We start from the raw sequence: 25858 nt of genomic DNA on the forward strand, positions 1-25858 counted from the left end.
TGAGGTAAAAGAAAAAAGTTCTTGAGACGAAAAAATAAACAAACATTACAACGTAATTTTACGTACAATGATTTAAATTAAATTTTCACAAATAAGGCGATTTCCTGACCTTACTTCGTATCTTGTCAAGATTTAAAGAGGCATGTTTTGGTGAAATCACGGAAGAATTCTTTCCGACACCAATTTACGTGATTTTCTGTGTGTGTGGTCGGAGCAAGGCGGTTTAGGTGGGAGGGTTATAAGGAGTTCGAGACAGGTTTGTGAACTTCGCTGCAACCAAATATAGAAACACAACCACTGCTGACGTAATCGCACTTGAGTCGATCAATCTTGTAGGTTTAATTAGTTTCACGAACAATGACGAAGTCAAATTTTTGCCATTTTTCTCAAATTAAAAAAACGTTTTATTTTGTAAACAACGATAAATAGTTCCTAATTCTTTAGAAAGAAAAATCTTTTTTTGCAAAAAAATTGAAAACATGTTTTGCAATAAACCAAAATGTAGAAGAAAAACGTAATTTAAGACGCAACAAATAAAACACAAAAATAAATCACAAAGTTTAGGTAAACCCAAAAAAATCTGTCATAAAAACGTCACAGTAGGGAAGTCTGTACGTCAGAAAAATCAGCTAAAAAATAACTTGATGTAAAAAACCAAACATGTCATCAAAATTTTCACAGTATTTTCGTCCTATTTGCTAAACACAATTTATTGAATATTTGGCACTTGTAAGTTAGTACAAAACATAGGAAAATACAAAAAAGTGCCAACATACATAAACGTTATTTCTGTAAGCATCAGCCCTTTCGGTTATGTTAATTGTTTGTTCGTATTCTTCATTGATTGTGTTGGGAAACAATGGTTAATTGTTGATTAGAATGTAAATGCAAATTGACAATGAGGTAACAATTAACATACTAGGAATACTTGCCCAATTTCAAAGAAACAATTAAACAATGGAATGACAATCACCGCCTTCGAAAACGAATCGTGAACAATCGAAGTAAACAAAGAATTATTGTTTGTTTACACACCTAATTGTTATTACGTTACAGCAAAATAAATTGATATATTTCCCATTTCCAAAAATGTGTAAAACACTAAAACAGGCTTTGGAATATTTGTAAAAAAACTTCAAAACAAGAAACTGTAGACAGTTTTTCACTTGACATATTATGTACGTTTGTTCTTGTATGAAAATATTTTTTCATTTATAGAAATAAAATAATACCCTGGAATATTTATTTTGTTATCATACAGGATTTACTGATTTTATCGGTCAACTTTTATGTGCTACAAAAATTAATTAAATTTACATTAGAAATTCAGCTACAAAAAATCATCACCTTATTTCGACGTTCTATGAGCAATAACGCGCGTCATGTGAAAAGTTACCGAGGGTCGTTTTTACCGCAAATGTGCGCAATTACCTTCCACCACAATTCAAGCATCGTCCGTCAGCCGGGGATGGCGAAGCAAGGCACGAGCCACTTCACTTAATCTCATTTTGAACTAAGTTAATTACACGTTGTGACCACCAAACCTGTGTAAATCCTCACCTACGCGTGTACCGGGTCATTACAATGTCAAACCTCAGCACTGTTTAGACGTGGACGCCATTTTGGATCCGTTAGTGGGATTCGCAAAATGAATAGAAATAAAAGATGCTTTACAACTAATGTGATGATGTGGCTTGGGGCGATTTTTGGGAAAAAATGTTAAAGCGATACAAAGTTTGGGCCGTTTTCCTTGAATTTGATAACATTTTATTTTAAATTTACCAACAGAATTGATCCCTAAACATTTTTAAGTTAAGTGTTGTTGTTTTTTATTGTATTTTTTTCCAACAATAATTGCTCTTTGTCGTTCACGGGGCTCGAACCCAGGACACACCCGGGGACGAATCCCGATCAGGTTTTTTTGTATGTGGGTCAGGCGCGCCAGGCCATTCGGCCAAGTTACCGCCCCAAAGTTTAGTTGTGTTAGTTGACGATATAATTTTTTGGGCGTTGTCTTTAATATTTGCAGTAACGTTTCATTGTAAATTTACAAATAGAATTGATTCCTAAACATTTTCTAAGTCAGATGTTAGTTAAACCGATTTGAATTATTCCAATACTATGTTAACAGAGATAGTGTTTTGTTGCACAGAAGGATCAGGAGTTCCGTAAATAATTAATATCGCCGCTTTATAAATATGGCCGTTGTACTACTGTGGCTGTTCGGTAGATATGCATAGAACCTATAGTGGTAGCTATATCTCGTACAAGGCAGCCAGGTAATAACATGCAATATAGGCGACAAATAAAAACTAGGAAACGCAATTACGAACTTAAAATAGTAAGTTTCACAGCTAAACAGTAAAAAATTCTAAAAATCTTAAAAAAAAATTTCACAGCTTAAAGTTTGACAATCTAAAAATTCTACTTCGTCACAGTATTGTTACGTCATGGAACGGTTTATCGCGTCAGATCGCTAAAATCCCAAACCCGTATTGTTTCGTCATAGGAAGCGCTGACGATCCTCGTTGCGTCAGCCGTGACCGCGTTGACATGGCAACCGTGACCTTGAAGTTGGTTGACCTTGCCGCGACTGAAACAAAGTGACACGAGACGAAATTTCATAAAATATATCGAAATTATCAAGTCCCCCAGCTTGGGAAATGGTTGTTCGAATTTACTTGTGTTTTCGATTATTTAGCCAAGACTAAATTTCAAGTTAATTCTAAGCCAACATGCATTTGTGCAAAAGAATTACGAGGTTAATCAAAAACATTACTGCCAAATAACTTGTGTAATGTTTATGATTAATTTACTCTTCAAGAGTGTAGTGTTCCTAATTACGAGTTTTTACAAGAATAGTTGCCTAAAAATATTACAGTATTTCTCTGTAATAATTGGAAAACCGCTATTTTGGGCTTTTACTTAATAGTTGTATGCTGCGAATAACATTGCATGTATTTGTAATCAGATACATGTTACACAACAACATAATGGATTGCCTCACATGTTGTAAATCTCACCCGTAAATATTCCAGTATTTAATTTTTCCATCTTTTCCCGCTGTGATCAAAACACCAGAGGGGGCTGCTGAGTCGGTAATCCGCAATTTTACGTTTTCAATTCTGAACAAAAAGTAAATGTGATCAACTATATAATGTGGCCAAAACTGCGGAAAAGGGACAAACGGTAAACACAATTTCCAAATAAAATGGTTCCAATCGCAGTTTTGTTTCTTTGGCATAATCACGTAACCGAAGTGATTGAATCAAAAATTTGAGAAATCAGGAATAATAATTTTCTACATTTACGCGGAGTAGCATAAAACATTGTAAAGATCCGCATCTTTCCAAAAAAGCCAAAAAAGGTAAACTTTATATGAGCAACTGTAAAAGCATAAAATCACTCAACCGTTTCTTGTGCGCCTTGTAAGTGCGCATGCGCGTTCCGGTCGAGTGCTCCCATATAGTGACACGTCCACCAGAGGCGCTAGCGAGCAGGTTTTGTTGACAGCTGAGCGACATGATGGAAGATTTCTCCCCGGTCCATATAACTCGCACACATTGACCGTCCGACACACGCCAAATGCGGATGCTCTGCAAACAAAAGGACAGATAAGCACAATACAGGTAGAACCAACACCGATGCACCTTTGTCTGCTAATCAATTGTGACGGCATATTGATGTACTGTTTTGTTTCGTGTGAATAAATTTGGTTGGGGTTTCGTCAAGTATCAAGAATTTGCGAGTTATTTTCGCAACGAAGTGTTTACATACCACAAGCCTGGATTGAGTTTAAGCCTAATAACTCACGAGATGAGCAATTTATTTGGCGATATGTATGTAAGCTTTAACTTTTGCTATAAACATACCAACAATGTTGCATCCGGTATATGCAGTGACATCACAACCAACTTTGTCAAACGTCACAATTGTGGCGTGACTTAAAACCACAAAGTACTGGAGTCGAAACACAGACAGAGGTGACATTCCAAAACACTGTATCGCCTTTTTGTGGTAACAATCACCTATACGTCACAGGTGAATATGACGGCAGAGAGGTCACAGTGACGTCATAATGCCACTTGAGTGATGTCGAGTTTGGATTACAAGCAAGTCTATTGTTGGAGAGAGGGGTGGCGGCGTTTACATTATGACGTGATAGATTGGAAGTGGCGATGTGCGCTGCATTGTGCAGAGATGGTGCAGGAGCCAGGATATACGTTGCATTGTGTTGCAGGCAGAAGCATGACATTGTTGAATACATGCATTCAATTACTGAACTGCAGGTTAATTGTTGCTTTGTGTATGTAAGTTCGCCGAGAAGTCAGTAGCTTCCTTGCTAAGTATGTTACCTTATGAAGGAAAGCAATATGATTAGGCAAATAGTGACCTACGCGATCCTGGCAACCATCAAAAAAAGGCTCCAGCAACCAGGCAAGGGGTTCACTTTAGACCCCAATATCTCGCAATCCAAACAAAGCTGAACAGAAAAATTTTAACACAATACTTTTCAAAGCATTAACAAACCATTGACCGCCTCGGAGCACGGAGATGCGGAACAGAAGAACCGCGCGTCGCAGGTATCGCCCCACGCAGCGCACGTTCAGTCAAGGTGCAAGTAAACAACTTTGACCCAGAAAAACAAGTCCTAACTTGCACAAAAACAAGTTGAAATATACAATTTATAAGTTTCAAACTAAAATATGAGACTATGAAAAAATATGAAAAATATCTTTTACGACATTTTGAGCTGTCGCGCGTCATTGATTGCTGGCGAGCGGGGACGACGGCATTATGCGCGAGTTATGAACTTCAAGTTAATATTCGGGGCAGAGCCCCCGAACTTAGAATAACCAGTTGGGGCTTTTTGAAAACGGCATGCTCTGCAGAAACAGAATATGTCATTGGCTTTTATGCCTCGGAACGTATCGAAGAACATTAAGCAGTCATATTTATAAGCGTATTAATATTCGTGGTTTTAATATTTTTTCAAACGAGTGCCATTAATGGTTTGTTAATGCTTTGAAAAGTATTGTGTTAAAATTTTTCTGTTCAGCTTTGTTTGGATTGCGAGATATTGGGGTCTAAAGTGAACCCCTTGCCTGGTTGCTGGAGCCTTTTTTTGCTGGTTGCCAGGATCGCGTAGGTCAAATAGTGTGGGCATTTGCTCATTATAGGATCGGCCACATGGACGTTATTATGTGAAGGATAACTAGATCCCACGGGGTTAGTAGCCAAGTTTATAATTGCTGGCCACCACAGAGTCCGCAACTAGTTGATGGGTAAAGTTGTTTAAATAAAATCTGATGTTTTGGTTGGTTGTTAGTGTGTGCAAAAATCAGTTGGCCAAAATGCAAACGTTTTTTATTAAATAGACAAAATGAAATAGCTTGTGATTTTTGTAATATATTACCAGAAAGACCATTGTTTTGGAGTTGCAGTAGTAGGGAATTGCAAGCGAACTTAATGCAGTGAAACTTTTTTCTGCAAAAACACTTTGTGATTTTTGTTATTATGACATCACATAAATGACCTTCAACTAAAGCTTTATGGCAATGTAGAGAAAACTAAACGTTACATTTTAAACAATCGTCGTTTGTTTCACAAAAACACAACTTTTTTATAAATTTCGATGTTCAAATTTTGTTCAAACCTATATCGAGTCGTGACTTCAAATTTAAATGGTTGACAACAACAATGGCTATAAATCGGTTTGTATTGTGACGTATTCACTACTTCATTGTGACATATTCACCACATTATCTGTGTTTCGTTCCACGTGGTTGAAATTTTCATAGCTTCGCCACGCACTAGTGGTTTTGTGTTCACACGATTCTCACGTCATAATGATATAGCTTTCGTCAGAAAAACACAATGCCGTTACGCATCACTGGACACGCGTTCACGCTTGATCGAAGCCGCAATTTCGATTTTAAACACACAGTGTTCAATGTTACGTCATATTAGGTTGTATTTCTAGATCATATCGCTACGACATCGTTGGCAGGTCGTACCATGTAATAATGAAGTCACTACTGGTCAAGTTTATGGAACTCTTCTGGCAATTGTGTTTTTATTCCGACGTTTCGACGTCCTATACAGGTCGCCTCCATCAGGGCAAATAACACTGAACGCGCGTAGTACAGTGCACGATAAACAAAGGAAAAGAATTAAACGCAAACACGTCACAACGTCACTGCTGAATACGTACCCTGTCTGCAGAACCGGTGAACAGCATCTGCATGTTATCATCGGCGTCCATTGCAAACACAGCTGAACCGTGACCCTTCAATGTTCGGTGCAGCAAACAATGACGCATGTCCCACAACTTCACCTGTGATGTCATAATTGCATTAATTATAAACTCTAAGGTGGTAGCAGATGAACTATTGTGCGAGCTAGTAATAATTGAATTTAAGCGTATGTTTTCCATGTGTTCATACTGTAAGGTGGTACTCAGGCAGCAGATGATGCAACTAGTTAACGAGCTATAGGTTTGTGAATGTTCATGTTTATGCTGTCGAAACTTTCCAAAAAACTGCGACTTATGTAAGCAGCTAACTGCGTCGCCCCGAGCAAAACGCTTCTCAAGCATTGTAGTATGACAGGCGGTCGGGTACGGGAGGACAGTTTCCTGCAACTGACAGGAAGCATTTAGAAGGCACACGTAAAGTCTAATGACAGATGGAATGGAACTATATGTGGTAAATGGGACGGAGAAATGTCGGTTAATACAAACTGCTGGGAGAGCAATATTCGTGTGTCAATAGTGTGCACAACGATTGGTGGTGTATGGATCTGACATGTTGTGTCACGTTTGGAGCACGAGATAGAGCTGTTTATGACGTTTTAATAGCGACGTTTGTTGAACGATGTATGACTGTGTATGTCGTATCTATTGGCCCTTTGTTAAATGACGTAGAGTTGTACATGACGTTATGAATTTTGTCGTATGTTGGATAACGTAGAGATGCATATGGCGTTTGAATCTTGATATCCGTTGCAACGTGCCAAGCTGTAGACTCGTGTTTCCTTCTGTGCGAAAAATACGTCCGGTTCGCGTATTAAAATAAACAGGGAGGCAGAAAAAAGCGAAGAATGGCATTGTTGCAGGGGTCGGGTAATATTTGACTGCACATGCACTTGCAGTCGAATGGGGTAAAGTTCGGCGCGTGGACTGATTACAAAGATCAGCTATTTGAGCAGGTGGCAGGTAATAATGGTTGAACGGGGTGATGAAGTATAAGAGCAGACAAAAAGTGTGAAGAAATGTTGTACTGACTCATGGGCTGGAAATGTGCGGTGGTTTGCTAACCTGGGGAGTGTCGAAGTTTTCGTAAAACTATCTGTTGCTTTGGAACATTGCATACGAAGCTGTCTTAGTTTAATAATTTAAGCGGTTCATTCGGGCCGTTATTTTCATCATTAACTGTAAGCTGTTTGGTAACCGTTAGAAGAACGTCGTTTTTGATTTTACATCAGCGAGTCATCCGTAATCAACTATTACAAGCCTTCTGGAAACTACAAACCTTTTCACAGATTTAATTGTGCTGCCGTTCAACAAGCAATCCTGCTGCTCAGCTTTGTGCAATGAAGCCCGGTTTAGCTGGACTTTGCACACTAGCATAACCAGACTAGAGTCAGAAAGTAAACAAAGTGAAGTTGTCCGAAGTGTTTTAGTTGGATTAAGCCACAGGTGCAATACTTAATTCACGCATTAATCAGAAGATATTGCTCGATTGAGTTGACTACTTGATTTTGTAATACAAGAGATTGTGTTTGACCATGAATGAAAGGGTTCTGATTTCATTGTGACGTGAAAGACAAATAATTGTCACCAGACAATGGGTTCATTGATTCATAAAACCACTAAACGCTGGATTTATCAGGGTAAAGGTAATGTCGCAATTTGTGCTGATGACAGAAATTCGCGGTTCTTTTGCAAAGCAGTTGGTGATTTTGAATAAAGGAGAACGTTGTATTCAGGATAGAAATGTAGATTTTCGACCGAGGGAGTATTAGAAAAAGTTGTGTCTCAAAGTATGTTTACAGACAGTGTATGTGTGTAAAGAGGGTCGGTTAATATACATCGGAAGTGGTAATTAATTAGCACAAACAATTGCTCAGTGTTACATCACAAGAGCTATTTCCTGCTGGTTTCAGAACTAAACACAAATCATCAAATTACTGTGAAAATTTAATGTTTTTGTCAGTAAATATAAAGTCTATGTTCGAACCCGTTTCAATTCACGAGAATCTTGATGCTCATGTTAGAAAGAAAACAAAATTCTAAACTCGATTGTTTTACAGAAGTCACAGGCGCAAAGTAGGTTTATGACGTCACAGTCGGTATCACATCACAATCGAACATGGTTAGGGTCTACGATCGGCCCCCGGACGGAGGTTGGGGTTGGGCGGTTGCCATCGCAACCACTATGACGTATGCAATCGTGTGGGGAATTCCCCGAGGCATGAGCGTTCTTTTTCTCGACTTGCAACAGAAATATGATTCGTCCAACGCGAAAACGTCATGGATTACGTCAATGATATTTGGATGCTTCTCGTGTGGCAGTAAGTGTTGGGAACTATAACATTGATATATTGTTGGAAGTTGTATGTGTAACTGATAAATTTGCGTTTCGAAAGAAGTTGTTTCGTGTAATTGTATTTTTGAATACTTACATTCAGTCTGTTAAGTTTATTTATTACTTTGTTTAACATTATACGCGGCCCAATAAGGTATTGAAGTTTATGTATGTTCCTGATTTGGACTAGGGTCTTTTTGACCTTTTTTTCAAAACTTTTAACGAAATTCGGACCACTATACCAAACTATAAAAACGCCTAGAGGCGAAAATCGCCGCCCTGGTTAAAAGTCCTTAACAGTTCTATCTGCGAAATAAAAAAAATGTAAATAGAAAAAAAATTGTAAATAAAAATATGCGCAAGTCTGCACAGACTGATGCGAAGTGACGATGGAGCAGTTTTGTGTGGTTTTGGCGAACAAGATTTTATTCCACAGCTTTGGTGGGAAGTCTGGTTACAAGCTGGCTTGGTCCACGCCGTACGATGATGTTCGGAGGTTTGATATCTTGCTTCGGGATCATCATCGTTTCACAGGCCTCAATATTACAGCTGGTTTACGTGGGAAGTGCCATCACTGGTGAGAAGATGATTGTTTGTTGTTGAGGTTGAAAAATGTCACAGTATTATACTGGGTTGCACTGAACAGAGTTTGTTTGGAACACCATATACGGATCCATTCAAAAGTTTAATGATGAAAATAACGGCCCAAAACAACGTAAAAAGCGCGGACATGCTTTATTGTTCAAACGTTTTAGCAAATGCTCATGCCATCATCAGTGATATAAAGGTCACATCAGTTACTTGGTTAAAAGTTTGTTTGCTTAGTGAAAGAAAACATAACAAGACTTTGGCAATATTACAATCACCAAGCCCGGAATACCGAGTTAATGTCATTTCATCATGCAGAAGGCTCTTGCTTATGCAGTAACTATCTGTTTCAAAGTTGTTGTTTTTTTGCCTTTTTACAACAACTCATAGCGACACAATAGCATCGGAAATAACTGTGCATTGTTGCAACGTTTTGGGGTGTAAAAAAGCAAGGGGTACAATTGTTGAATCATGGCTGAATGCGCTGCAGCTGCACCGTCATTACAAGGCTGGTGTTAAATAGGTCAATATACCAATGTATGTTGCTCAACCAGTTACATTACGCTCATCCGGTTTATTCACAGGTATCGGTTTCGGCTTCGCATATTGCAACGTCACCTCACAACTGGGAATCTACTTCGACAAAAGGCGCGCTCTAGTGTTCGGTATCGGGTCGATGGGATCGCCGCTAGGTGGCATGCTGCTCCCTGTAATGCTGACCAGCGCTCTGGGAGTGTACGGGCTAGAAGGGGCACTTCTCATCATGGCGGGGTTCTGTCTTCACTTAGTGGTGTGTGGGGCTCTACTTCGCCCTGTCGCCATAAAACATAACAACAATGACATCACTGATGATGATGACGCAATCGTTGATGACGTCATTGTGAAGGATGAGACGTTGACGAATATTGTGTTCAGCGACACAATCAGTCTTAGCTCCCTTGATGAGGTGAAGGGCAGATCGCTGTACAGTTTGCCCAGTCCTTTGATCAAACGAAAGCACATTTCGCCGCACAAGGCGGTGCTGATGCGGAGTCTGGCGGGGAACGGAGACCTCGTCGACGGCGGAAGTGGAGGCATTTCCCCGATATATAAAAAGAATAAACAACACAAAAACGATACGTCAGACTCAAATACGAGAGCCGTCGAGCATGACAAACAATCATTCGAGCATGACGTAGAAAACCAGCCATGTGAAAAGAACTTATTACGTGATATTTCGTCTTCATTTCTTCCTTACCTTCAGTTATTTCAATCTTGGAGATTTATGTTGTATTGTTTCCTCGGATTCCTGGATATGTTCGCTCGCTTCATCCCGACCTGGTTTATTGTGGTTCACGCCGAAAGTTTAGGAATGAGCAACAGACACGGGGCGGTTCTGCTCATCATATTCTCGGTCATGGATGGACTCACAAAGCTCGTTACAGGTTTGTAAAAGAAATCTTATTTCTTGATTTCGAGTAGACATTGACAGACGATTCAAGTAGCTTGGTACATTCGGTTTTATACATAAAATTGAAATCTTTAAGTTCAACAATATCGGTTAGGACATGGGTCGGCAACCTTTTTTGCACTGCGGACCGTTTTTGAAACTGAAATTTTATCGCGGACCGGCCTTCAAAAAACTACGAATATTTAAAAACGTCTAAAGTAGTATTTCATCCCCGGGATACATGGGCAAAATGTTTTCCAAAATTAAACCTGAAAAAGTATACGGCCCGGTAACGAACTTCTCGCGGACCGGCGCTGGGTTAGGAGACGGTTTTAAGACATTCTGCTGGTCAAACAAACAGAAATATGAAATGTTTTAAAAAATAAACGATGATCATAGAAAAGTAAACGTGCTTCTTCTGTGCCTGTCGTTTCTGTAATTTCTAAACACAGACGTGCTATCTCATGTACATGGTAAGTGTTTTTTTTTCGAAGCAACATGTAGGATTCAAACCCCTTTTTTAACTTGAAACCTTTTTTTTCAGGTTATTTCGCCAGCAAGATGTCGAAGTCGAAAGTTGAAAAGGGATATGAAATTATCGGGCTTGCTGTGGCGCAAGGAATAATGGCTGTGTCAGGTCTGTCCATCCCATCAGCGCACGGTTTTACCACTCTCGCTGTTTGTTTCGCTTGTTTCGGTATCGGGAACGGCATTAACGGGGTTTGGTGCATTCCAATCATATCAAGGCTCGTTCCTATCGCACAACTTCCCAAAGCTATCGGGGTTTACTTCTGCATCGGCGGGGTTGGGATACTGCTCGGCCCGCCACTCACAGGTAAATAGACTTAAATGTTTGGGTCAGAGTGTAAATTTGTGTTGTGAAATTTTTTAATGCTTGTTTTGTGACTGTAATGTAAATGTGTGCTTGAATCATAAGTGTTGTGCAGTTGTTAGCTTGTGTTATTATAGCTGTTTCGCTGTGTGATTGTTATTTTTAGATTTGTGTACCTGTAAGATTGTTCTGTTATTGTTGTGTAGCTGCGTGCTTGTCTTGTAATTGTTGTTTAGATTGCATTCTCGTAAAAAGGTGAGTGCTTATGTGCTGTATTGTTGTGTCTGTGTAAGTTCGTTGACGCACCTTTCCATTATGTTAAGAATTACTGGCGATTGTCTATCCACTCTTTCCAAAATCTATTACTTTTCCAGGTTATCTTGCCGATATAACCGGGAATTACCAAGTCGTGTTTTACTTCGCTGGCGCAATCATGGTGATCTCGGTCGTGTGTGCTTCAGTGCTCTTCGCACTTGTTCGAAAATTCGGGATTAAAAGAAGCTGGGACAAATCGCGGGCCTGAGATTGTGACGTCACATTCAGAAGCCTACGTAACAGTTTCGAAGGAAAAAAAACGGCGCCAAGCAAGAGATTATGACGTCACAGAGCCAGGTCTGACGTCATAAACAAGTCAAGGTCGACATTTTAAAAATGTAGTTGAATTCTACTTGGTGGAACTGGATAAAATAGGTACTGTTTTGTCATTTAACCACAACATATCAATAATATTCGATGCATAGGCTATTATGATGGTCTATATGTATGACGAAACAATTAAACTGTGACATCACAACCGAATATCGTCACAGGTCAGACTTTTCTGCAGCTGAAATTAAAACTTCCAAAAAGTGGTTTTGCTAATTTTTTGTACTTGTTTTTTTGTTTGACTTCTGTGTGTTGTTGTTTTAGGTTTGTTGTCTGTGTGTTGTTGTTTTAGGTTTGTTGTCTGTGTGTTGTTGTTTTAGTTTTGTTGTCTGTGTGTTGTTGTTTTAGGTTTGTTGTCTGTGTGTTGTTGTTTTAGGTTTGTACGTTGTAGTCATTCCTATTAGTGGTGGTGCAATGAATTTTTACGTCTTTTTATTGATATTTTTTCGTATCATTTTTTGTTCTATGCTTTTTATGGCTAATATTGCAAAGTGAAAAAAATAAAAAAGTTTTGCAAATTGCTCGTTTAAAGTTAGATATCAAAAATATTGCATAGTTACTTATAAATTGATGAAATGATAAATGTGTGAAGAAGCAAGTTTGGCCAGTAATGTAAATGGTGTGTTTTAACTGTATCATACTCAAAAGTATGGATACACAAATTGATCGACTTGGTCTTAAAATGTAAAACAAAACATAAAACTACAAAAGTGATTGAGGGAAAGTTTAATTTCGAACAAGGGCGCATTTGACCAAAATAGGTTGGAATAACATAAAAAACAAAATAGACTATTAGAATCTATTTCCCAGCGTTCGTATAAACTGCCTAAAACGTAGCACACAAAAAAATGTCACAAATGTGAAGCGGAGTTTATCAATCGACCGTGGGAACCGGAACTTACCGTTCTGTCGTGGGAACCGGAAGCGAGGAAGTGCTTTTTGCAAACCATTGTCCAAACCGGGCCTTGGTGACCGAACAAAGTCCTCAAACAAGCTCCGTGAGACCCGAGCCTCCAAACCTTCACGGTTCGATCATATGATCCACTCGCTATCATGTGAGGGGAAACAATGGCTACAGACCAAACTCCTTTCTGTGTGGAAGAAGATAGGGGGATTTAATAAGAACCAAAGTGCTTTGCGGTTTTGGCAAAGTTTTGCAACACGACATTTGTGAAGTACAAAAATCAGGTTTGCTGCTGTTTGTAACATAGCAATCAGTTTGACTAAATACAGATTTTTGTCCTTTAAAGATGGCAAGAATGCAAAAAATGGACAGAATCAACACGGGTAAACTTAAAATCATTTAAAATTGTTCTGTTATTGCGTTCGGCTATATTTTAGTCGATAACACAACAGGGGAGATTATCAGATTAGCAGGGAATAAAAAAATCCCAGATATTAAATGACACATACAAAAGCCGAATTTGCGAACAAATGCAATCCAGCATTTCAACATTGCGGCACGTTTTAAGATTGTTGCCAAACCTCTAATTAATTGATTGAAGTGGTAATTTGCAACATTAACACGTTTATCAGTAAATTGCGGTCAACAGCTAAGTGTTAATTCAACACAGAAAATGGTTCCACGAAAAAGTTGACGCGAAAATCGACGGTAACCGCAACAAAATCACCACGTTGCTAGATTTAAGCTCCTCACGATTTTTTAAGTACTGTATAACTTGTAAATAAACTTTTTTTAACGTTGCTCAAATCTCTTTACCCGACTCGATCGTAAAAAGTCAAACTACGGTTCCCGTGGAGAACAACGTAATCTACTCAAAGGTCTTATTTTGCCTCACCTGATGTCCTGTGAAGGTCTGGATTAGTTTACAATTGTCAAGATTCCAGACCCGTACAGTATTATCTTTTCCACCGCTGACAAGTAGATCGTCTCGGATCGCAACAGACAGAACGCTGCAGGATAAAAAGCAGTTTTTTTGAAATCGTTGCTATTTGTTAAAACTCATATCATAAAGTTAACATTTGTTTGATCATTCTATTTATGTACATTTTTTGCTGAGTATTAGCTTAAACAACACGTTACGAAAATGTATTTAAAGTTCTAGTTTTTTTTTACAACTTTGGCTTTAAATCGACGAAATGACAAAAAGTCACTATGGCGTCACAAACGTACCTTCCCACGTGACCCGCAAGTTCAGTCACGTGACATTTTCCTTCCCGCCAATTTCTCTTCATGACCTTGTCCTCTTTGTAACTTGACCTCCAGCCCCCCAACAGGGGCGTGCACACTGGTCGCACCCCCATCCGGGTTTCCAGGCATTTTCTCTTCCATATAAAGTTGTTGTAACATAATTTACGCCAAGTCGTCGAAACCTACGTAACAATCAAATCGCGGTCGGTTTGTGATGCCATAAAATTGCCAATAAAATCTAAAAACCTGTCACGGAATCACTTTGTGTTTTGCTTTATCTACAATAACCGGTTAAAGTGTTTTTACAAGTCAAGTTTTTTTTATAACATTGTAAGCAGTGGTGGGATTCAGCCGGTTCGAACCGGTTCTATAGAACCGTTTCACGAAATTTTATGAGATCAGCGAACCGGTTAGCGAAATTTTATGAGATCAGCAAACCGGTTACTGGTTACTGTCAATGGACTTTTTGTAACAGAACCGGCGGAAAAATATGACTTTTGTGATAGAACTGGCTGACAAAAAAATTTGAATCCCACCACTGAAATGTTTTTCAAGCCAAGTTTTTTATAACATTGTAAGTTAAGGGACCCAATAATTGTTACCTTGGAGCAGTTGCTGAGGTCGGTAGGAGTGAGGAAGGACAGAATATAATGTGACAAGTTTGAAGGTAGAAGAGCCAACATGTCCCGATGTGATCTCACTGACAAGAAGTTAGCGACGAAATAAAGTTGGCGGGCGTCCAATTTCATCAAAGCCAACCGGAAGAACGTCGCGCGCTGTGATCCTGCGTCATAAACAAGCTATTGTCAGATTTGTATTACGAAAATTGTCAGGGAAAGTTTAGACTTTGGAGAAAACAAATTTTTGTATTTTGCATCTTCGGTTGCTAAGGACAACATTCTCCGGAACAAAAAACCAAGAAGAGATAGATCGTGAAACATCAAGAATTTTAAACACCGCTATTTAATTGTAAAAAAAGCTACTATTTTTAGTCGTTTCCACTTACAAGACAACAACTTTTTTTTTTTAAATAACATATGAAAACTTATCAAAGAACTGGTTAAGGTTCTGGTTTTAAATCGAAATCACACCTGACCAGTTGTTGAACCAGCGGTAAAGTAGAGTAGCATTGTTGGGCGTCGAGTCTATGACCTTCACACGACCTTCATCAGCTTGTAAATGTCGTCTCACCTGCATCGCCGTCATCCTACAAAACCACAAAAGTGTCAAGTTTATTTGAACCACCCCCAAAACGGTGCTGTTGTTAAATCAGGACTTTTCAGGCCCTTTACTTTAATGCATATTTTTATGCCACTTTAAAAAAAAAGTTATTTTAGGTCACAAACACAACCTAATTCAACCAATCTTGACCAAGTTCGCTTATGAAATATTTGGAGATAAAATTGTTTTTGTCTTCAATGCATCTGTCTACAATAGGGTGTTATTACCTATTTTCACATTTGAACGAGCAAACATGAGATTTCTAACGCGAGGTTTGCTGTGAAAATCGAACATTTTAACATTTTAACATTTTAACCAGTTTAAGCAACTCTATTTTGTTAATGTTTGTGTGGACTTCAGAAATCATTGGACTCACCAGTTTGCTTTAGGATTTTCGTAACTTGATTTAACATGATCGATGGGAGTTGTTAAACTTCTCCTGTGATGAAGATTCGGGAGTCGGAAGGGAGAGTCCAATCCTCCGCTGTCCTCACTCTCTTCATCATCATCTCCTTGTCTCTCTTCCGCGTTAATCTGGGTCAGAAAAAATAATTTTGTGATTAAGTTCAGTTGATATTTTGCTTGATGAAACAGAACATAGTGTGCTACTAATCAGTAATAATTTTCAATTTGTTCTGAACTTTATTTGTTTTTCTGCAAATTTTGGAATTAAAATCTTTAAAAGGAGGATTTATAGCTTATTTTAATGATAAATACTAAGATGAATATATTCATACTGGGCTATCGAACTGGCGATCCCCTACTAGGAAGATGACATGTGCAGCATACGAGGCAGGCAACGGTGCTTGTGATTCAACTTTCAGCGGATTCACCACTGTGCCTGTGTAGCTCAGTTAGTAGAGCGCGAGTCCCAGAAAGACTCATGTCATGGGTTCGAATCCCACCGCAGGCTAGATTTTTTTCTGTGCCTTACCACATGTGAATGCTTAAGAGACTGGCTGATTAGGTATAGGCCTGGCGTACTATGACTGATTGATAAATATAGATATTTAATATTGTAGAAGGAATATAGTTACATCAAATCATACCTTGGGCAGAAGTCGGAAATGGGATTTAACATCTTGTTCGTTTCTGAGATAGACACTTTTTGCTCGATGATATCGTTGTATTGTTCGATTCCTTGTCAATCTTTGTCGAGTTGAACGAGATATCTCAGTGCTGAGAGGTGTGAAAAACTCGTCCGGGTAACGCTCTCTTGCTGGAAACAACAGTATAGTTGTGATAAAACCTAGTTTTTTTTTTAACCGCCCAAAAATCAAATAAAAAACAATCGAACTAATTATGACAAAAACATCGTAACAAAACCGCTGGAAGAGCAATGTTTGTATGTACACATTATGCCTGCAGGCAATAGCTTAATGATTCCAAATAGTTGTTATTGTTTCGCAAGAAAAAAACAATTTAAACCCATAAAGGATTCATTTAACAGTAGAATTACTGAACACTTTCAATAAAAACAATTGTTTAAACAGGATGTTTCAACCAGTGTCAAAACTACATAGAAAAGATGCCGCACCTTGCTTTAACAAAAAAGATGTTTGTTCAGGCAGGTTGGTGAATTAAATTCAATACATAGAAAGCTAAACAAATATTATCAATAAAACATTACAAAGGAAGACAAATAAATCAACTAAGCCATACAACTTTATTGAATACAACCTTGGTCCACATAATCCACCCAGCGTAAAGTAATAAAAAACTGGCTCAAAAAATTAATAAGACATTTTTTTTTTGCAAGAAAAGTTTTTGTTTAGTTTATTTGTAAACAAAATTGATCAGAGAAAATGCAAAAACAGAAAATGCCATGAATCATTATGTGAAACCCAGCTCAAAAACATACCAATTAGATTACCAGTGGTGCAAAATGGATTTGCACACATTAAATCAAGTCCAATCATTAAAGTTCAAGTTATATATTGGCTAAAATTAGTTTAAACTCTTCTCATATTTTGCCAACGCACTATTAAGTGGTCGATCCAGTTATAATGCCTGGGGCAAAATTTCACCAGTCGTGGCATTTTTACAGTTCTTGGATAACAGGCATAACCATAAAACGTAGCTGGCTGTAAAACATGCCCAAGAATGGCAAAGGGGTTGTAAAATAATTGTTTGAACAGAACAATTTGGCTCAAGACTGAACATGTTGCATAGCAACTGGAAGTTAAGCGAAGAATATTTATGAATGAAGTTTAACTTAAACAGCTGGTTAAGCCACAGGGTTTGTTCTGATAATTGTTGTGGGTTGACTTAATTAGATACAATTATCAGTAGTTAAGAAAAGAAATCAAGTTATTACAGGAATGCTTTTGTGACATTCCAGTGTTAACAGCATGATTAACTTAGCTATAGGTCAATGGGTCAGATGACTATATATAAGATACTGGTGATGCTGTAAAGGCAAAATATATTTCTCTTAAAGTCTTAAGGATACATGACTTGATGTTCTTCATTAACTTGTTTTAAATTAAGCAGATCTTTAATTTTTGGCTGCTTTAAAAATGGTGCTGGTATTTATCGCAAGTTTTATATAAAAACAAATTGCATGAAATTTATACCAAACAAAAGCGCAAAGACAGTTAAAGTTTTAACATGGATTCCCACCCACTAACAAGTAGCATTGAATCGTTTTCATGTTAAAGTGGAATTGTACAGAGAGCTGTGTAACTTGATACCAACCCAAGCTTGTAACTGAACAAAAGCATTCCAGATCAGTTTGACCATTAAAGTGCCTCAGAAAGTGAAAAGACAATCAACAAAATATACACCAGCTGGGATAAATAATAATAATAACACAACATTTTGACAGCACACATGCATAGAGTTAGAGTTTTTCACTGTACACAGTGCTTTTTATCCATGCTTTCTTAACCAGATAAAACATGTTACTGTAAACAGCCTACTTTTTGTTAAGGTGCACAGTTTTTATTTAGCTTTCAATGAAAAGACTTGAATAAAAGTAAACTTGTCACAAATACTCTGACATGCTTAGTTATAGATTATATAACTTCACTTACAGTTGTACATGAAATCTCTATGCAACACTGGTTGCGTTGAAGTCCAAAGTAGTTGAAATTGAGAATAATTTCCCAACAGAATTAAATGCTCCAGAATCTTGCATCTCTGCAACAAAAATAATAGTTTTATGGCTCATTGCAACAAATTCACTGAGTTAATTTGACAAAACTTCAATACAATTTATCACAACTATCTTGAACCATGTCCACATCGTTAGTGTCTGGTTTTTTTTTATCACAAAACAAGAAGTTATGGTATATTTATTCTGGGAACCATTCCCTAATTTGCTTTCATTCTTGTAACGATTTCCACCTTTCGTATTATGTATCAAAAGTTTGGAAACGTTTTTTTTTAACATTTAAAGTCAAGAAAAAATTTGTAGTAAGATTAAGAAAATATCCTTAGAAATGGAGCTAAACATTGCTATCAGAGAACATTGGGTATTTAATATCTAGCCCACAACTAGACTACATCAAGTTTATAGAGCTTTTCTGGCAAATGTAATTTTATTCCGACGTTTCGACATCTTATACAGGTCGCCTTCATCAGGGTAATTTTTTTTCCTTTGTTTATCGAGCACTGTATACTAGTCGCATTCAGTGTTATTTACCCTGATAAAGACGACCTGTATAAGACGTCGAAACGTCGGAAATAAAAAGCATTTGCCAAAAGGACTCTATAAACTTGATATTATGCCTGGCAGTAATAGCTTATGAATAGATTACATGATTATTCAATAAAAATATTCAGTTGTAACCTTGTCTAGAAATATTATCCCACCAACCTCATCATGTGACCAATTTTCGAACCAAATCGCCAACTCATCAAGCTGCTTCTCAAACTCCACATTCACAGCAGTTTTATTTCCCAGGTTTTCATCGAAGTTTAGGTTATCCGATTCATTGTTACATTGCTCCTTGTGTTTCCATCTTCCGTATTTGTTGCTCGATTTGTGGGAAAATCCAACAACAGGAAATTCTACTGCCTGGATTTCCGAGGTCGCGTGAGGGTCAACTTCGGACGTCATTTTTACCTCATTTTGTCAAAAGGAAGAACTAAAAATGTAAGTCGTCAAAATTTATTTTAGTTCTTAAAATCTCTTTTATTACTTTCAGTTTTTATTGAAGATGTTTAATGAATTTTAATGCTGAACAATTTGTTTTCCTTTTTGATTTTAACACTTAGGTTAAAGAGCCAACTAATTCTCTGCAAACATCAAAATAATAAACAAAAAAATGGAAAAATAAACACAGTAAGAAGGAGTTTGTTTGTGTAACTGTTTAAATTTATTTAAAGTTATAAAACGTCTTAACAAAAGAAGGGTACAGTTAAACTCCAACAATTTTGTTTAATTCTTTTTAAACATTCTTCATATTTAACAGCTCTTTCAAAAACCACACTAGGTTTTATTTCCAATTAAAAAATCAACAAGTTACCAATTTGAGAATTCAAACAACAACAACAAACAAAACAAACAAAAGCAACTACACTATAATGTTCTGTTTCTACAAAGAACAACAGAAATGATCACAAACTTGACTTCAAGCACACGAACAACTTTCGCTCAAGTGCCCTCAACAAACCACTCAACTTATTCAGCACCTCTAGCTTGTTGTGAGTTGGGGGATTTTTTTCAACAACCCTCCAAATGTCTCGCATCACTGGCTATGAGGGTGCTGGAAGCATTCAAGCGTGTCATTTTTTCCAGTCATTTTTTGCACCTTCACAGGATTTACTTTACTCCAATCTTTAAACTTATTTAATACAGTAGAACTTAAAAATGTGGTAAAGTCGAAACAATCATTTTAAGAAACAAAAAACAACGGAAAACGGTAACCATTAAACCGGAAAGACACGCGGCAATTGTTCTATGACGTCATTGTATTCTTCTTTTATTGTCGCATGTTGTATTGTTACGAAATAAACCGGACAATTGACCACTGTAAGCAGGTTTTGTTTCAAACATTTTACTGTAGATTCAAGCTTTTCATTTAAATCTGTAAATGTGCTTAGCTTTGTTTTGCAATAAGCTGTCAGTTTGTTCATTATTTAGTGATGGATTATGTTACAAAATCCTACGTCCGGTCCGGTTGTTTTGTAGCGTGGAATGGGAATAAGCACGGCACAAGTTTTAAATTAAATCTGTGCTGCATCGTTTCTTTGATTTTAAAAATGTAAAACAGGTAATTAGTTTTCAGTCTAACTTTTGCATTTGTTCAGAAAAATTATGCCAGAAAACAAGGAAGAATCAGAAGAAAACATGAGGAAGGAGTCGTTGTTAACGAAATATATGAGAGTTGTTGGTGTTGTGGCGTTGTACTGGTCGGTCAGCATCAGTCTCGTGTTTCTCAACAAATATCTTTTAAAGGTGAAATGCAAGTAAAAAACATGTTTATTTGTCACAATGAACCTGTTTTTTTAACCGGGACTAATTTTCTACACTAAAACATGCTATGTGCTATATTTAAATGTTTGTCTATAACAGGGGTGGGCAACCTGCGGCCTGTGACTCGTACTTTGTTTTGATTGGCCGGACGGAAAATAAGCGTTAGCGCCCATTTTTATACCAAAGAGTTGTTACATTAAACGTTGATAGTTATCAGTTGATTACTAAGAATAAGTTATGTTACATACAAAGACAAAATCATTGTGTGTTTGACTTTGCCTACACTACCATGTTAATGCATGATCATCGTTGCGGCCTGTCTCCGTAATATCGCTAGATTGCCCACCTATGGCCTATAAGATGAGTACATAAAAGAACAAGAAATGTTTGTTTGGCACAATGAAGCTGTTCTTTGTTAGGCGGAAACAAATAATAATTTTGCCTCGACTTTTTTCTACACTAAAAACATGCCACAAGCTATGTTTAAATGTTTGTTTATTTTTTAGAGCGATGACTTGAAACTGAATGCTCCGCTTTTTGTGACTTGGTTTCAATGCGTCGTCACAGTTGGATTATGTTATTTATGCAGTTACATCGCTTCAAGGTAAACCCATCAGTCTAAATTATAAGTTTGTGTTGATTTAAACATTGACTTGAATCATTTTGACTGACCCTTTTTTTGGTGAATTAAATTAAAATCACATTTTTCTGAAAGATGTACAATGGCAATGCTCAAATGACTAAACCTGCTAAAAATATTGATTTCAATACACCATAACTACATATATATATCCTTTAAAGATGCAAGGGTAGAGAATTAATCCGGAATCCGGATATCATTTCTGCACAATTAAAACTTGTAGTAGATGAGATATATGTTTCTGTTATGGTGCTACATAGCATCACCCAATGTATTCATTTTAAAAGTTAGTCTTTATTTTCCAATTCTTTCACATTTTCAGGTGCCCCGGATCGATCACATTTCCCACACTCATGTTTGACCAGAAATTATCACGAGAAGCGCTTCCCCTGAGTGTCGTGTTCGTGAGCATGATTACTCTCAACAATCTCTGTTTGCTTGAAGTTGGGATCGCTTTTTACACAGTTGCAAGATCTCTTGTCACTATTTTCAGTCTCATTTTTACATATTTGATATTGGGTGAGTGATGTTGTTTTGTTGCAGATTAAAATCAATTGCCTCTGCACTATTTTCGCAAAGATAAATTAAGGGCTTTTTGGCAAAACAAAATAATGTTATAAGCTGATCGGTAAAAAAAAGTTCGAAGCACCAATGGAAACATGATTTATAAATGCTAATCTTTTTGGTTGTTACTAGTCCTCTAGTAGTGGCTCAAAAAGCAACCACCCTATTTTTAAGTTGACTGCATAAGGTTGCAGATAATCAGGCTGATAAAAAGACATTTTAATTACGCCATAACTAATTTTCAGTAGTTGAATGAGCAACATGTGTGATCGTTGTTTGTTACAGGAAAGAAGACAACAGTTCCGGCCCTGGTATGTTGTGCGATCATCATCGGTGGATTCTTCCTTGGTGTCAATCAGGAGGGAGAATCATTAGGTAAACCTGCCTAGATGTTTACTTAGTTTGGTTTCAAACAATGCCTCAAATTTAAGTTGGAAACATGTTGCCTATAAAAGAGCTTAGGCATGTGGTTACTGTTAGTTACTGCATAGTTTTTCAAAATTGGTATTATTTTGTGGGATAAACCCTGAAACATTCAAAACATACCAGCAATAATTGCACATAAGTTATAGTTTGCAACCCAAACATTCCAATGCATTAGACATTTGCTTTAATGTGTAACCTGCATTGGGAATTGAACCCAGGACAGGAGTCTTTCCAGTAGTCACCGTTTACATATTAATCTACACAAGCTTAGTGGTGAGCCCATTGAAAGTTAAATCTCAAGCACCGTTGCCTGACCCACATACTGTACATGTCAGCTTCTGTAAAGCTTAAAATACAAATGAAAAAAAAATCTACATTTGTTTTATGCAGATGGATTGTCTGTGAAGGGAGTTATTTATGGCGTCGCAGCTAGTGCCATGGTTGCACTCAATGCAATTTACATTAAAAAAGTGCTGCCTTCAATGGATGGTGACATATGGAAGCTGACTTATTACAACAACATCAATGCTTGTTTCATTTTCCTTCCTCTTATATTGCTCACTGAGGTGAATTCACACTGTTTTTTTAACCAGTAGTTCTTTCGTTGTGGTTTTAGCAAGATATGTCCACATACAAACTGCCTGTTAATAGTCAAACCTAGAGAGTTGTTAGTTCTATTTGTAACACAATTGTTCACTATCATTTGAAGAGGTTCTGTTATGCAATAACGTGTGTGTGTGCTTGTCACATTTTGGCTAAAAAGCAATTTTGTTTGTACATAGGTGAGCGAGTTGTGGAACTTCACGAGATTATTCGACGGAATATTCTGGATGTACATGTGTGCTTCCGGCTTCTTTGGTTTCATCATGGGTTTCGTGGTCGGACTGGAAATTAAAGTAACAACCCCGGTCACCCACACAGTTAGCGGAGTCGCCAAAGCCTGTCTTCAAACAGTGATAGCTGTCATGTATTATCAGGAGGTAAGAAAATTAACATGACTGGTTCAAGTGAATGTTTTCAGAGGGGATTGGCACTTAAACTTAAAATTGGTCTTGATCACACAAACCTACAATTACAATCCGGTAAAACGCACACATGACTCGAAACAGTTTTTATGCAATGTCCCTTTTAAACCATGACATTTTTCACAAATTGTTTTAGTGCTGTTGTGTTGCTTTAATATTTCCAAACGAAATAGGCTCAACTTAAACTTAAAGGTTGGTATTCACAGTCTGTATGAAATGAGAACGCAATTGTACCACCAGGTTCATCCGAACTAGGTCTTCACTAGCATAAGCAGGGATAACAATCACCAACTAAGCTGTGGTTTTAACTGACGTATATTAATGTTTAGATCAAAACTGCGTTATGGTGGGTTTCAAATCTGTTGGTTCTTGCCGGTACTGGAAGTTACTCGATTGTAAAAAGTCTTGAAATGAAAAAAGACCATCAACTTTTAAGCAACAAGGTTACAGACGAAAGATCGGACCAGCAAGAAAAGCAGCAGCTTGTTTAAAGTCACTGTGGATTTTTTTTTACTTATATTAAACTACTATAGTTGTGAAGCAGGTCAATTCCAGTCAGTTACTGAAACTGACCCGGTCAGCAATGTGTTAGTGAACAGAATGTGTCAAGTCTGTGAAACATGTGGCGATCCATATTTGTAACTCCTAATGTTTTGAAACTGACTTCTTGCCATTTAGTTGGAATCTTGTTAAAACCAGGGCTTTACAACCTGTGTTGCACTATTTATCTCTTGGTATATATCTTTTAGACTTGTGGTTGATATAATACTTCAAAGCATCAGAATATGATGTTTGTAGATAAAAAATATTAGTTTTAAGTGGTTGGTTCAATACTAGGTTTAGAAACCCTGGTTTTAACTGACAGTTCGTTGTTGTTTGTTTCCACTCTATGATACTACCATTGCCCACTTTTTGGAGGTAGATTTTTAGAAAATGGTCTGTAGATCATTCCTACACATTGTGTTGTTTTAGTTTAAAGTACTCTAGGTGCTCTGTGATAACTGTAGATAAAATTACATCATTAGCTGATGTTATTGCTGTAATTTACATGTAGTTTATGCTTGTTTTAACACACCATGCTTCTATTTAATTGTCCAAATATGCACAAGTAGAGGATTGTAAGTGACAGTCACATCAAAATAATTTTCCTACTTTTAAGTTTGAGTTTCCCCTACATGTCTACAAGATTTTTCTGTTTGTCTTCAACTTTTAGAAAAATGCTTGTTTAGTATTTGGTTTATTTTATTGCAGTGCATAGTTGTTTCCATTTCAACAGAAGCACTTTGAAAAAACCCTTTTTGTGTCAATTGTACTTCAATTTAAAATTTTGCAAAATCGGGTTGGCCTGACCAGCTACTGTTTCAGTTTGGTGGTTGTCACCCTTTTCGCTTAAACCACTTTTTTGTAGTTCTGCAAATTGTAAACTGGATATACCGTTGTTTTTTCAACGTTTATCTTTGCTCCTACACTCTACTTCAGTGGTTCCCAACCAGGGCCCATGGCCCCCCAGGGGGGCCACGAGCTGTGTTCAGGGGGGCCACAGGTGTAGATTTACCAGAAACACCCACTAGAAATTCCCTAATTTAATCAACTATTTTGCATACTATTTGTCTATATTGAGGCTTTTTACGAATGCGGACCCTTATTTACTCTATTCGATCTGCGTTTAAAGCCGATATTAGTATCCAATTTCCACACAAGTTTGCCATTTACATTTTGAGGGGGCCACAGGACTTGCAAGGTTACATGCAGGGGGCCACGAGGCAAAAATGACACTTTTAGGGGGCCACGGACCATGGAAGGTTGGGAACCACTGCTCTACTTTAACTTGGATTGGTTTGACTTTTACAATAACACACAAATGACACTATTTTAAGTCTTTCTAAAGGTATAATTTCTAAAACACACTGGAAACTTTACACGGCCTTTTCATGGCTGAAAACCACTGATTCATACAACTTGCAACTTCAAAATTTGACATTAGGTAAATGTGGATACATTTTCATATTGATGCTGATGTCAGCAAATTTTAAGGAAGGTGCAAGTTTATAAAATGCTTTGCAAGGGTATTAATGCTGACACTAGCATATTTGCAGTACCAATTAAATTCCACCTATAGTTCGTACTGAGGTACTTTACAGCTTAGGTGCTGTTTTTTATTCCACTGAATGTCTGTAGAAAACTTTAAAGTATTCAAGCTCGTATAAAGTAGGACATTGTTATGTATACATATCTATTTGTTAGTGTGCCTTTTGCTATTGCTATGCAGTTAATAAACAATGTATTATTACTGTATCTTGATGTTGTCTTTGCTGATAACAAATGA

General features: G+C 37.4%; 2 protein-coding genes across 6 annotated transcripts; one reads left to right on the forward strand and one right to left on the reverse strand.

Moving 5' to 3' along the window:
* On the reverse strand, positions 1-19518 carry LOC145239707 (uncharacterized). 3 transcript variants are annotated; one of them, XM_080103090.1, is made up of 13 exons: positions 19276-19518; positions 18491-18596; positions 16505-16674; positions 15832-15989; positions 15326-15441; positions 14837-15018; positions 14217-14416; positions 13882-13996; positions 12985-13173; positions 6215-6337; positions 3412-3596; positions 3024-3125; positions 1-2593 (listed from the first exon to the last, which is right to left on the reverse strand). In XM_080103090.1, exons 1-13 carry the CDS (start codon positions 19516-19518, stop codon positions 2461-2463), a joined length of 2022 nt encoding a protein of 673 aa, XP_079959216.1. In that variant the 3' UTR covers positions 1-2460. The 3 variants fall into 3 exon arrangements, with proteins under 3 accessions (XP_079959216.1, XP_079959217.1, XP_079959218.1); XM_080103091.1 differs by lacking the exons at positions 18491-18596; positions 19276-19518 and adding an exon at positions 17317-17623; XM_080103092.1 differs by lacking the exons at positions 1-2593; positions 3024-3125; positions 3412-3596; positions 6215-6337 and adding an exon at positions 9255-10695.
* Positions 19490-25827, forward strand: LOC145239708 (GDP-fucose transporter 1-like). Of its 3 annotated transcripts, none has more exons than XM_080103095.1 (8): positions 19490-19554; positions 20712-20859; positions 21384-21481; positions 21840-22036; positions 22367-22456; positions 22898-23073; positions 23290-23487; positions 23862-25827. In XM_080103095.1, the coding sequence occupies exons 2-8, from the start codon at positions 20719-20721 to the stop codon at positions 24021-24023; spliced, it is 1062 nt and encodes a 353-aa protein (XP_079959221.1). In that variant the 5' UTR covers positions 19490-19554; positions 20712-20718; the 3' UTR covers positions 24024-25827. The 3 variants fall into 3 exon arrangements, with proteins under 3 accessions (XP_079959221.1, XP_079959222.1, XP_079959219.1); XM_080103096.1 differs by lacking the exon at positions 19490-19554 and adding an exon at positions 20252-20433; XM_080103093.1 differs by lacking the exon at positions 19490-19554 and adding an exon at positions 20532-20635.
* The last annotated feature ends 31 nt before the right edge of the window (positions 25828-25858 follow it).

The sequence above is a fragment of the Phallusia mammillata genome, chromosome 7, assembly GCF_965637545.1.
Source record: "Phallusia mammillata chromosome 7, kaPhaMamm4.hap1.1, whole genome shotgun sequence".
Lineage (NCBI taxonomy): Eukaryota > Metazoa > Chordata > Ascidiacea > Phlebobranchia > Ascidiidae > Phallusia > Phallusia mammillata.

Excerpts from the sequence above, each read along its gene's own strand:
- LOC145239707 (XM_080103090.1), bottom strand. The coding sequence starts at position 19,518 with ATGACGTCCGAAGTTGACCCTCACGCGACCTCGGAAATCCAGGCAGTA. Across the intron at positions 15,990-16,504 it reads ATTTCCGACTTCTGCCCAAG|ATTAACGCGGAAGAGAGACA; the intron begins GTATGATTTGAT and ends TTTCTGACCCAG. Across the intron at positions 2,594-3,023 it reads AAATACTGGAATATTTACGG|TCGCGGCAAGGTCAACCAAC; the intron begins GTGAGATTTACA and ends ACTTTGTTTCAG.
- LOC145239708 (XM_080103093.1), top strand. The coding sequence starts at position 20,547 with ATGGATTATGTTACAAAATCCTACGTCCGGTCCGGTTGTTTTGTAGCG. Across the intron at positions 20,860-21,383 it reads TCAACAAATATCTTTTAAAG|AGCGATGACTTGAAACTGAA; the intron begins GTGAAATGCAAG and ends TTTATTTTTTAG. Across the intron at positions 22,457-22,897 it reads TCAGGAGGGAGAATCATTAG|ATGGATTGTCTGTGAAGGGA; the intron begins GTAAACCTGCCT and ends TGTTTTATGCAG.